This window comes from Plutella xylostella, chromosome 14, assembly GCF_932276165.1.
Source record: "Plutella xylostella chromosome 14, ilPluXylo3.1, whole genome shotgun sequence".
Classification (NCBI taxonomy): Eukaryota; Metazoa; Arthropoda; class Insecta; order Lepidoptera; family Plutellidae; genus Plutella; species Plutella xylostella.
Genome location: NC_063994.1, coordinates 9,830,056 through 9,843,179, shown reverse-complemented (window position 1 = coordinate 9,843,179; position 13,124 = coordinate 9,830,056). Strand labels below are relative to the sequence as shown.

The following is a 13,124-nucleotide window of genomic DNA, read 5'->3' as shown; positions in this document are numbered from 1 at the left end:
GAAGCGCTGTCTGTCTGTTACTCTTTCACGCCAAAACTACTGAACGGATTTGAATGAAATTTGGTATACATACGGTCTAGACCCTGGGAAAGAACATAGGCTACTTTTTATCCCGGAATTTCCACGGGAAAACTTTTTAAGGCGAAGCGAAGCGCTGTCGGTCTGTTACTCTTTCACGCGAAAACTACTGAACGGATTTGAATGAAATTTGGTATACATATGTTCTAGACCCTGAGAAAGAAGATAGGCTACTTTTTATCCCGGAATTCCCACGGGAAAACTTTTTAAGGCGAAGCGAAGCTCGCGGGAACAGCTAGTATAATATATTTCCCCAAAGAATCACACCCTTCCTAACTCATAGAAACGTTACTTAAGTACACAATTATTACCTGGATCAAATGATATACATAATTAAATTTGCCATGAACATGTCATCCTGTTCACACCTGTATATTATGGTATGAAGAGACTATGGAGCATTTACTCTCCTGTCCCCTGTACCCACCATCTGCACTCAGGAAGACTTATTACTCCAGGCCAACCAGAATGCCATCAAAGTTGTTTATTTTTGGCCTGGAAACATTAAAAAATTCGCATGTCCACTGAACCGAAAGAAGAAGAAGACCTGTATATTATATATGTTACTGTAAAAGCCCGAACAACGGTAAATCCTAGGATTTACAAGTAAATCTTAGGATTTACCAACATGAGTTGGTAAATGTAAGGATTTGTGAAAATGGGTCATTTTTTTCGGGCTTTTACCATTAGAATTTGGTAAATGCTAGGTTTTACCACTGACACCTAGTAAAAGTTGGTTTTGGGAATAAAACAAAGATTAATTATTACCTATTCATTTATTTCAATCAAAAACTTAAATTATTTTCTTTCAGAATATATATTATTTTTTATGAACAGTCATTTTAACCTTTAAATCAACATAATTATTTTAACAATGTGTAATAATCATATATTTTTTCATTTTGTAATTATTATCCACCTCTAAATTATTTCCTAAATAGTTAAAAGTCCACCACGCTGGCCTAGTGCGGGTTGGTGGACCCCCAACACAAGCAAGCTTGTGCTGAGAGAGTTGTCGGGTAAGTGGGCAACCCGACTGTCAGACGTTTTCAAGCCGCCCGAAGGCCTCTGACTAGGCTTAACGACTGCTGCCGAAGCAGCAACCGGGACCCACGGCTTAACGTGCCGTCCGAAGCACGAAAGCATCCAGAAAAGAACCACTTGAAATCGGTCACCCATCCAATGGCTGACCATGCTGGTTGTTGCTAAACCTCAGTGATCAGTTACGATCACTGAAGCCCGCTCGACTACGGACGCTTTGTTCGACTACGGAGGTTATAAGTTATAACCTGGCTTTTTCAACATTTACCGTGCCTTAATGTAAATCCTAAGATTTACCAAGTGAATAGTGGTAAAAGTGCGAATCGCAAAATCTTTCGGGCTTTTACCATTAAGAGTTGGTAAATCTTAGGTTTTACGCGTAAATCTTAGGATTTACCGTTGTTCGGGCTTTTACAGTAACATATACACACCTCAATGTGGATCATAGCTTAAACTTTTACTAGTTCACTCAAAATATAAATTTTGCCGCATCACGTTTCTAAATGGTAAATTTTCTAAAATCACACATTAAATATTTAGAGACAACACGCCGCATCATGCAATTAAATAAAGACATGAAAGTAAAACTATGTTTATCTTTTTTAAACGATGATTATGCATACATAGGTATATTGTACTAATGTTACTTTTTACTTAAGTGTGTTGTTATATCATTTCATTGGATACGATTCATACATTGCAATACCTAAGTCGAGAGAAAAAACGATAGAATTTAAATATAAGATATAGCTGTTCCCGCGAGCTTCGCTTCGCCTTAAAAAGTTTTCCCGTGGGAATTCAGGCGCGGATCCAGACCTCAAAATAGGTGATGGGCATGGGCAAGTCGAAGGAAAGTCTAAAAAGGTGGTTTTTCCTCGCCTTGAAGTACTACCTAATAGCTGTTTTTTTATTAAGTAAGTACATAAATTATTTTGATTGCAAAATAGTTTTTTTGATAGTTAGGTACCAGCCGCTGTTTAAGGGTTTTTTTGACAAAACAGTGTTTAAAATTTCCTCAATTTTGTCCCTTATACAGAAGGCATAAATAAAGTTAATAAGTTTGAATGGATGTATGGTAATCTTTTACGAGAAAACGGATGTCACTTTTAAAGGGTACCGTAGCCATAAGATGGGCTGACCAAAAAAAATCCATATGTCGCAGGCATCTGGTTGAATCTCCTTTTTGGTTGAATCACTAGCCCGTTCATTGGATAGCGCTACTCAATTGTATGACTAGACCGAACGTTGATTGTACAAGCGTCACAAAACGTCCAACTAGTTAGCTGACTTAAAATCAGTCAGGTGGTGAATAAAACAAATATGGCGTCTAACAGCTAACAGCTGACACAAAAAGATCCTATATTGTTAGTTTTTTGCAAATAAATTAGCTTTAAAGTGCGTTATTTGTGTTAAAATAGTGTGACAACATGGATTTACCTATTATTGCACCGCGGGCGGATAGTTTCAAAGAAAAAAATGTGGTGAAACTGGATAATTATGAACAAAAATATGAAGGTACGTTTATTGTTATTGTTTAATTAGGTAATTTGTGAGATAAGAGCTTTGTAACTACTATTTTTGTAGACTATTCTTTTTGTTGACTCTTGTCTGGTCATGTTCACCCTAACCAGATATTACAAAGTTGCTATACTATATCCCATTCAACGACTTCGCTGAATGACGTTCAGTCAAGACGTCAAACGTTACAATCAACGACTTGACGAGTTGTCCTTTAGTCATACAACTGAATAGCGACATCCAATGAACGGGCTAGTGGTTCAATCAAATAGGAGATTAAACCAGATGCCTGCGACACATACATTACCATTTGCACCTGCAGGTAGAGTTGTATAAAAATAACTATGTATGATACAGAGTCCGCTACAGTTTTGCGTTGAAAGTATTTACCTGGAGATATACAAAACATTTTTTTTTAGAATTATAATTATTGTATTTTAAAAGGGGGGCGCTCTAATTAAAACTTTGTATTAATATATCTCGAGACTGGGGGGTTAGATCCAAATGTTATAACGGCAATTTTTGTTGTATTTAAAGATACATTTTTAACGATACCCCACACGATGGGATAAATCGATTTTCTTTTCGAATTAACTTTTCGCTGTATGGGAGGGGGGGTAAAAAAATATATTTTTTCGATAATTTAAAAAACAAATTTTTGTATTACCTATACTAATAATCTAAAAACCTACCTATACATCTCTCCACAAATTTTCGTGGCAATAGGTGCAGAAAAGGCGGAGAAGGAGCCAGAACGGACAGACGGACAGACATGACGAAACAAGGATTCTTAGTAGACTACGGAACCCTAAAAACCGGCCGAGTTGGACTCGCGCACTGAGAGTTCCGCACTAGTCTACTTAAGTACCTGAGATAGTGTTCCTTTTAATTTCCTCATATGTACAGTGAATTTTTACATATATTTTGGGTTAACCCTTTAGCCAGCAGGGGGGACACATGAGTGTAACAAAAAAGAGCACTTTGAAGCTTAATATTTCGTAAACCAATCACTGAATCAAAAAATGGTTTGATCATGCCTAAATATTTAAAAAACCTATTCAACGATATCCCACATTATCGAAACACCGGGAAAAAAATGTCATCCCCACTTTACGTGCCCCACTTTAAAGTACGACAAAAACATTTTTTTTTTTACATTATTTTATTTTAGTATTTTGTCAGGGCCGTAAATTTATATATCTATGCAAAATAAGCTTGATACCTTTACCCGTTTCTGAGTATAAGGGTTCCTTTTTTACTTTTGAGTACGTTACCCTAAAACTAAGAAATGTGTCCGTTTTGCCAAAAAAATATTAAAAATAACTGAACTATTGATTTATCGAGATCAAAATAGTCTCGTTGTACCTATACGTAAATAGTGACTGACCATTAGCCGACGCAGACTCTTGGCATGACAGAAAATTTTATGATTTTTGAATTATTTAATAACTATCGGGACGGCTTTCCAGGTGGGAAAAAAATTACATAGCATGACCCGAAATCATCTCATCATTACTATAAAAAGCCATACCTTAGGTAGGTTAAAAGTGATAAAATACTTAACTAAATTATATTATTAAAATCCCGTGGCTTGATATGGCAAGTCATTTAGGTGATGGGCATGCCCATCTTGCCCATATGGGTGGATCCGCGCCTGGTATCTGGTTTACCAATGGGTCAACGGGAAAATCAGCAATTTTACATTCAAAGAAAAATTACAAAAAGTATCTAGTAAGTTTCTAAAGAAAATGAGCAGGTATAGGTACTTATTATATTTCGCAGTTCAATTAATGAATAATAAATAGATAGAGCACAAAGCTATACACATTAAACCTTACAGTTTTATTTTATATGCGACACGATTTTTTAATTCTCGCTGTAACATTACAAAAAATCATTTTTACTTTTAGGAACAGCCTGTATATACACCTATAAAGGTTCGGTCGATACAGAACACGGCCTAATAGCATGTGCATAATATGTTATAGTTATGGCGGTTCGGTCGTTTCGGGAAAATAAATATTTGTAGTTGTTACCATATTTTTACCTGTTTCTAGATTCGATAAATACCTACTTAGATCTGTATCCTGTACCTATATGCCCTGAATGGATTTTGATAACAGTTTCACAAATGAGAACGACATATTAAAAAAGGTAAACTTAAGCACGGAATGCAGGGCCGGCCGTGATTGGCTGAGTGATCGTTGAGTACCTAGGTAGGACAGTTCAACATGCTTAGCTAGGCTTTCTTGAGAGAAACTGACAAACTGGATGAAAGGTACCGTTTTAAAGTAAGCGCCCACCTTTCGGCATCTTACGCAACGGACGCATCGTATTCAATATTGTTTGTAACTATAGAAATTCACACAAGTGCGTCCACCTCATCGGCATTGCCGGCATATATTTATGAAAATCCGTTTCGTCCGATACGTACGATAACAACCAATATAGGTGATCACCTACCTTTACTAAACTAAAATTGATACCATCGGTAACATGTAAGTATGTAACCCAGTATAATGAAGAGATAGAGTTTTATAATGAAATCGCTTCGTATCAGATTCGTATGGCTTCAGAGTCGTATTGAAGGAAACCACTGGACTGAGTCGGCGCGACGGCTTAGCAACGGTTATAATGATTGTCATCTGGGGGCACTGACGGGCTTCCATGGGGTCAAACCTATACTTATACACATCCAGACCCATCACGTCCCCACCTTCGAATGAAGGAAGGGTTTTGGGCAGCCTATAGTCTACCGCGCTGGCCTAGTGCGGGTTGGTGGACCAAATATATTATATTATATGGGGGCAAGATATCCAACAAAATAATTATGGTTTTTAACACATCTTATGGCTTTCATTATGGGACCAAAACTAAAATCACCTTTTTTAAATCGTAATTTGAAACCAATACAGATTTTCCGTTGCCGTTGCTGGTAAAAAAGTCACAGGGTACGTAACCTACTACATATAGCAATTAATTTACATGCCTATGACGAATACGATAAACTATTTTTATTTACCTACATTTCCACATATTTTTATAATAAGCCTCATTATTTTCCTCTCAAGGCTCAGAAATGTTCCTCTCATTTATAAACATTTGTCATAGCTCCGTGCCATGATCTTCGCAATATAAAACATGCTTTGAATTAATTACTTCACTGCAGTAGTTCAGTAGACATACTTGAGATAGGGTGGGACTTTATCAGTGATACTCCCGGCGCCACGTGGGTATACCTGGCATACCAGCAATGACAGCTATTTTTCTCATTCCGCTGCTCGGAACTGAGACCACGAAGAGACTACCATATCGTGGGACGCCCTCCCGCCCGCTAAACCTTATAAAATGTACCTACCTATTATAAGTAGTCTGACGATTGAAAGGTCGAGGACAGAGTGTTGTATATGTATCGCTCTCCGGAGTGGTGTATGATCATCACTGCATGATTGTTCACTGATGATGATGATGTAGAGATTTTTAAAGAATCTGTTAGCATATAATAATACGTAATGTACTCTGGCAGGGATTAAAGGCATGTGGTAGTATTGTGTAGTATATAGTATGTATGTATATGTATAGGGGCGTTTGTATAGCATCCACCCGTATGTGGGTTAATCCTTTAATACAAAGCGGCTTAGCAATGGTGGACATTGAAACCAGATTGTATGCGTAATGCTGGCAGGGTAAGTCCCTGACTGTATTGCACCTTATATCACGTTTTGGGGTGTAGGAATGAACTAGGTACTTATTCACAATTTCATATGTGGGGACATCTCACACACAGCCATCTGACCCCAAGCTAGGCAAAGATGTGTTATTTCAGAACAGTTGATACGTGTATACGATCAAAGGGGATGTTTGGGAAATTAGCTACCACACGACACGTTTTTACTTTTTTAGAAAACTCAGTAGGTATTTTTTTCAGATGACTAGGACCCGTACTTAACTGAAAATTCCAAAAGTATCACTTTGTGTAATAGTACCCAACTCAAAAATATGTGCTCAAAAATTTAAACCTAAAGTTTTCATCTCTTTCTACTCCCCAAACTTACCTAACTCATTCCTCTCTCTCCCCCACAGAGAATGGTCTTCTCTCGTACGAGAACCCGAACTACCACTTGGACCCGTCGCGCCTCGAGTCGGCGCTCTACAGTGACTTGTACGACATGCACGACGACAAGTTGCCCGACGACTACGAGTATCTGGACAATAGGAGGTGGGTTTTTGAAAGAGAGGCTAGTACGGGGCGCATTTTAGACGTGACAAAAGTTCACCGTCGCGCTCGCTCTTGAGGCTGCGCGATATGAGTGAGCGCGATGCAAAACTTATGTCACGTCTTAAATGCTCCGTGCTACTAGACAAGGAGTTGTTGTTGGTGTGAGGAGAAGCGGGTTTTGGAGGGCTTTTGGTACCTAGTTTTTATTTAAAAGAATGGTTTCTACACTGCTATCAAATAGGTAATTTCGTATAAATTTAATAATTAACATATGAACTACTTACTAACAAAAATAATAATAATTAAGTACTATCAAAAAAGTTCTCGTTTACTTAAGTAAAAAAAGAATTTTCAAAACTCCTCTGTTCGAATTTGATCATATATTTAGGTTTATAATGTGATTTTGTTTTGCATGTTGTTAGGGTATATACGGTGACCTGCATATGTAGCTATACACTTTTGTACCTTGTCAAACTATCTACATAACCAACTGTCAATGTTTGAATAGGCATTTTGTGAGTTTGACAAGGTAAAAATGTGTACAGCTACTTACGCAGCTGACTGTACCTACCTACTTATAAATTTTATTCAGCTTAAAGCAAAATATCAAATAAACTTCACCATTCCTATTCTAAAACAACTTACATTACAAGAATTAAGCAGCACCATAACAAAACAATCTCAAAACCATTTGTTCAAACGTCTGACACGATAATTGGCATAAAACGTCATAATATTACACAATATCAACGGCATTATCTCAAGCATTTCCTTTTAATATTTCACGTTGGGATATTACAAATGGCCGCCACGGTATCCGTACCTTCCGTTCCGATCTTAAGTCTTAGGAATAGGGTAGGTTTTCGTGTGGTGGAAATGAAAGAGGAGATCGGGGTATTACGGCCAGCTGAGTGGAGCACGGATGTTGTTCCGTTCGTGGCTCGCTCAGAACGGAAGTGGGGCTTGGAGAACAGCGGAGTTAGAGTAGGGTCAAGGATGAATTTTTTTATCCAGATGTGAGATCTTATTTTAATTTTAATTTTAATTTTAATTTTAATTTTCTTTATTTGGAAACAAACAGCTTTATAATATTTCACTTATAAACTAACATTAAGTTCATACACAAGCCAATAAAGTTTCACAAAGAATTTAAACATTAAAACAAAACATCACTAACTTATAGTAGGTACATATAACAACATCATTTTACTTTTAATCTAAAATTACATATAGTAAGTTCAACTTTGCACATTTTATACGGAATCAGTTTTTAAGGTAGGTACTCATTATTTTTTTCTTATAACACAATGGTTTTTCATGAAATAGATCAGCTTGCTTATGCAACTTATTATAATTCTCGCAAGCTCGTATAACAAAGCGATTCTTTGTATAATTTCTACTACAGTTCTGTATCACAAAAGCCTTTTGATGACGGGAATTGTATTTACAATATAAATATATTCTACTGAGTAGGTATGGACTATCGACGTAGTGGTTGATAATCTTGTAAAGAAACATCTGGTCTCTCATTTCACGACGGTTTTCGAGTGATAGAAAGCAACTAGTGTCAAAAAATTTAAATTTATATTTTAATCTTTTTATGAATTTATTTTGAATTCTTTCTATGTTGTATATATGATTTAGGTATTGAGGGTTCCATACCGTAGACGCGTATTCAAGAACGGATCTTACAAATGAGTTAAAAAGCAAAATAAGAGTATTCGGTTGTTTAAAGTCTTTACCTTGTCGGAAAATAAAACCAAGCATCTTATATGCCTTTGCTGTAATTATGTCAAAGTGTTTACGGAACGACAATTCGCTGTCGAGGTGAACGCCTAGGTCTCTCACTTCGGTTACCCTTCTTAAACTTTTATGATTAAAATTGTAATCGTATAAAATATGGTTTCTTTTCCTAGTAAAAGATATAACGCAGCACTTATCGATATTAAGAGAAATTTTATTAAGTTCGCAGTAATTTAATAGATTGTTCAGATCTGATTGTAAATTATGACAGTCTTCTATTGACTTAACTTTAATAAATATTTTGGTGTCGTCGGCATATAATAAAGAATCTGAGTTATTTAATATATTTGTTACGTCATTAATAAAAATGTTGAAAAGAAGGGGACCTAAGTGGGAGCCCTGGGGAACGCCAGAAGAGATAGGAATGAACGACGATGTATATCCCTTAATAGAAACCGCTTGCGACCTATTTTTTAAATAAGAAACCAACCATCGCAGAAGGTTACCGTGTATACCGAATAAATCTAGTTTTTTTACTAGCAGATTGTGTGATATTTTATCAAACGCCTTTGAATAATCGGTATAGACGGCATCCACCTGAAATCCTTCGTCCAAAGCATTCAATACACTATCAATATATTCACATAGATTAGATTCAGTGGATTTTCTGTTAATGAAACCATGCTGGGAGTTTATTAAATACGGTCTAACGGAAACATAACATCGTATATAATTTTTTCGGATTCTGTCAGAAGTGTGTCTTGTTAAATCTGTTACCTTGTCCTTGGCAAATTTAATTTTATTTCATTCCGTCTACCGTAGCTTACTGAGTCCATATTGGATCCAAAAATATAACTTACGGAATTTTGATATGTTTTCTGGGTCTGTTAAGGCAAAACTGTGCTTAGAGCAAAACATTTAAGTAAGTAGTTTATATATGACCAATGCAATAATCAAAGCCAGAAAGTCCAAAACCAGAAACCCTATGTTCCGGGTCAACCCGCGAGTGCAGATCTCGTGGCCCGCGCGCCCGGAAGCGCCGGTCGATGCGGTGCAACTGCGCAGTGAGCGGGTCATCGCCCCCGCTGCACCCGGCCCGGGGGTCCGGGGGGTCATTCTATTATGACGAAAACTCCTCACCTTATTGACAGAGAGGGGCAAAACAGTTCAATAGCTAAAACGTCCTATAACTTTTCTGCGAGCTACGACTCTATCTCGTTGTATTGAACGTGCCGATTGCACGACAGCTCGTCCGTTCATTTTAAGATAGTATAGAGTAACCTGCCTGTGACGTAACGCACGCGATTGTGCGCCCGACTGTACCGAATGTTACGGAATGAGGAATTAGTGTAGGGCGCCAGCTGACGCTTTTTGCTGCAATTGGAGCAATTTTTGATAATTTTGTTTAAAGGGTTAGATACTCTTCCTTTTTTAAAACCATTAGAGTAGGGTAGGTTTTTGGGTGGTGGATAAGAAAGAGTAACTTGCGCTTATATGATTCTATGAGCTTACGATGACGTTGGCGATGGCGTAAAATACAAAACCAACACCAACTTCCAGAATAACGAACCAACAAAAATCAATTTGATTTTTGAACAGCCTTCGAGCATGGATGTACGAAATGGCCCTGATAGCATGGGAAATTGACTATTAACAGGGGACAGGAAAGACTGCAAATAGGAAGGGACGTTTAACCCAAGGCATAAAGAGTAAAGAGAGTAGGTACGATAGCATGTGAACGCACGCTAGATAATATAACTTTGTTTACTTACAGTAAACAATATCATATCAGCTGGTTAACCAATACCAATACATTTGGTTAAAATTTTCCAATCACATCTACCAGGCGGCCAGGACTGCGCTAGAGCTCGCATTGGTCTCAACAATACGGCTGGACGTGCCTGTGTCCCACTACGTGACTACCAGGCGTGCAGCGGAATACAAAGCTCTTTGTTTATTACCCGCTGGCCCGCAATCATCACGGTATTGTATCGGAACGAAGTTAGTCGCATTGGCTGCTTTTTAATTGGGTTTCGTTTGTTTTGTGCATTGTGATTGACTTCTTGATTATACGTATGTAGGTTACCATTTACATTTGGACATTTTTTTTAATTAATATGTTACGGATTTTCTGTGTAATTTTACAGAATCATATCTACTTATTCATTAAACATTTATTTTTTAATACTTTTGCATCCGTCAATCAGTTATTTATTTTAAAAAAACCTTATGATAATCACCCGGTCCTACGTAAAATTACCAACTCAATTATACATACATATTATTTACAGATATTACTAAACATTACATGTATGTATTGTAAGTACTTATAACAGAACACACACGTAGGGAATGTCTATTTATAGGGAAAGTGGCTGGGAAACTGAAAAGCTGTCGAACGTATTATGGAAGCTTTTACTTTGTACAAGAAAAGGACTCTTTGTTCTTTCAAATGGATAAGGGCTCTTAGTTGAAAGGCTTTGTTGCAAAAGAAAATGGAGATCTTTTTTAAGTATACGTTTTTACATACATGTTTAAAACACCATGTTTAGCAGAAAAAATGTTACATATCAAAGATAATTTTCAATTAAATTCGCAAATAAAAAATATATTTACTTACTTATTATAGCATGGTGCCACATTTTTTTTACTGCATTTTTTCACATAATATTAGTTAGGTATATTTAAAACTCAATGGCTTGCATAGTCAACATAATTTATTTGAAATAATAATTAAATGTAAAAAAAAACATAAATTAAAATATCGTACCTAATATTCCTAAGTAGCGTCAATTCTCCCGGTCCTCCCCTTCTTCGCGTTATGCTACGACTCCACTTAGCTATTCTTATTTGCCAAAACTGCCGTGTGTGGTCAGTATATTACTCAAAATTATTATCCAATTTGCCGTTATTTGGTGAAAACAGGAAACATCCAATAACAAAGAGGAATAGCCAAGTGTGGTGCCAGCATTACCTCTCCACAATGGGGGCACGACGGCGACGGTAGATTGAAGTGGGTATACAGGGGGGAGATTGGGGACAGACGGCTCCAACTTGGAATGACTTCTGAGACGTGGGCACGGCCGGCGCTGACTGGACGGCTTATTCTGGGGGTTTTATATTTAAGATGAAAGCGAGGTGTTTTATATAGCTTATAACTTACCTGGTTGCTGTGCCCATGGAGGATTATGGAGATGAGGAAACTCAATCGAATGGACTTGACTGAAATATTAGTTTTTTGCAAAATTCATTTCTTTGTTAAGTAGATAGATCGTTCTTGAAAAACCAGGCCCTAAAAATCCTGCGGCCCTCTATTTCTAAATAGTGAAAATTTTGCAATTAATTCCAACACTCAACGCGAAATTGCGCTTTAGAATTGAGGTCCAGTCAAGTTAAATTAACTTCACACAACTTGAAAAGTAAAATAAAATTTTATTTTACACCTCAAAGTGAACGATTTCCTCGCACGTTTCAGAGCGATACAGTAACAGCCAATAAACGTAATCTTGAGCACAACAGCTTGTTGAAGCTATAAAGCAGCTTAGACCGAGACACAGGGGGTTACTGCCACTTTACGGAAAGAAATACTGGTGCATTATGATATTTACGAAACTATCAATCGTACCACACGATTTACAAAGTTTGTAGTTATTTTATCGATTAAAAGTAACTGTATATGGCAGATAATATCAATAAATTTTAAAGCAGTTAATGATAGGATAGGATTATGGGATACGTATGAATTGTACTGTAAATACATTGAAACACGATTTACAAAGTTCAAAGCATTTTATCGATTACAATAGTACTTACTTAACTCTATTAATAACATTATAAATATTTAATGCAGGTTTACACACAACTAACTCTAACTCTTGGTCGCAACTAACAATCGCAAGTCGCAAAGCTCATTCGCGTCCGCAAAGTCGAAGTGCGCCCCCAGCTTGCAATCTGTAATTCCCCTGAAGCGAGCTGCAGCACGGCACGGCTGAAACGTGCTGATGGCTGAAGCTGAAATAGTAGGTACCTACTTACTTCAGTTTTTTTTTCAATTGAAATGGCTCTTGAGTGCGAGTTAGAGTGAAGGTGGTAAAAATTTCGTTTCGGATTTTAAATGGACTACTGAATTACCTACTTAGATAATATGTTTAAATGGAAAATAAACTTATATGGGATTTAATCGATCATTTTCGGTAATGTATGGGTTGGTACACGTATACTTACTCTCTATGAAATACATGACTATCTACTAAGTTAAAGAGGTAGACAGTCAGAGAATATACTTCAACTTTATTGTAATCGTCTATCGCGTGAATGAACTAGCACGATATATATTTTGTGTGTTATTGTCTGTCTGCTGTTCAACCTTGCCAGACTTGCCGAGGCTTCTCTAATCTATACACGATTAGTTCCACTGTGATTCTCACTTGTGCGCCACAGATTATGACTAAACTACTTAGTAACTAATTTGGTAATTAGTAATTAGAGTACTTATAGTTACCTACTTACGAAATGCACAGAAAAG

General features: G+C 36.9%; 1 protein-coding gene across 8 annotated transcripts in view; it reads left to right on the top strand.

Moving 5' to 3' along the window:
- The window catches only part of LOC105397390 (protein Fe65 homolog), a 58,416-nt gene that overhangs the window by 29,789 nt on the left and 15,503 nt on the right, over positions 1–13,124 (top strand). For all 8 annotated transcript variants that reach the window (XM_048625265.1, XM_048625264.1, XM_048625267.1 and 5 more), the window contains one exon: positions 6,721–6,856. In XM_048625265.1, coding sequence (XP_048481222.1) covers positions 6,721–6,856 — 136 coding nt within the window. The remainder of the gene's footprint in view (positions 1–6,720; positions 6,857–13,124) is intronic.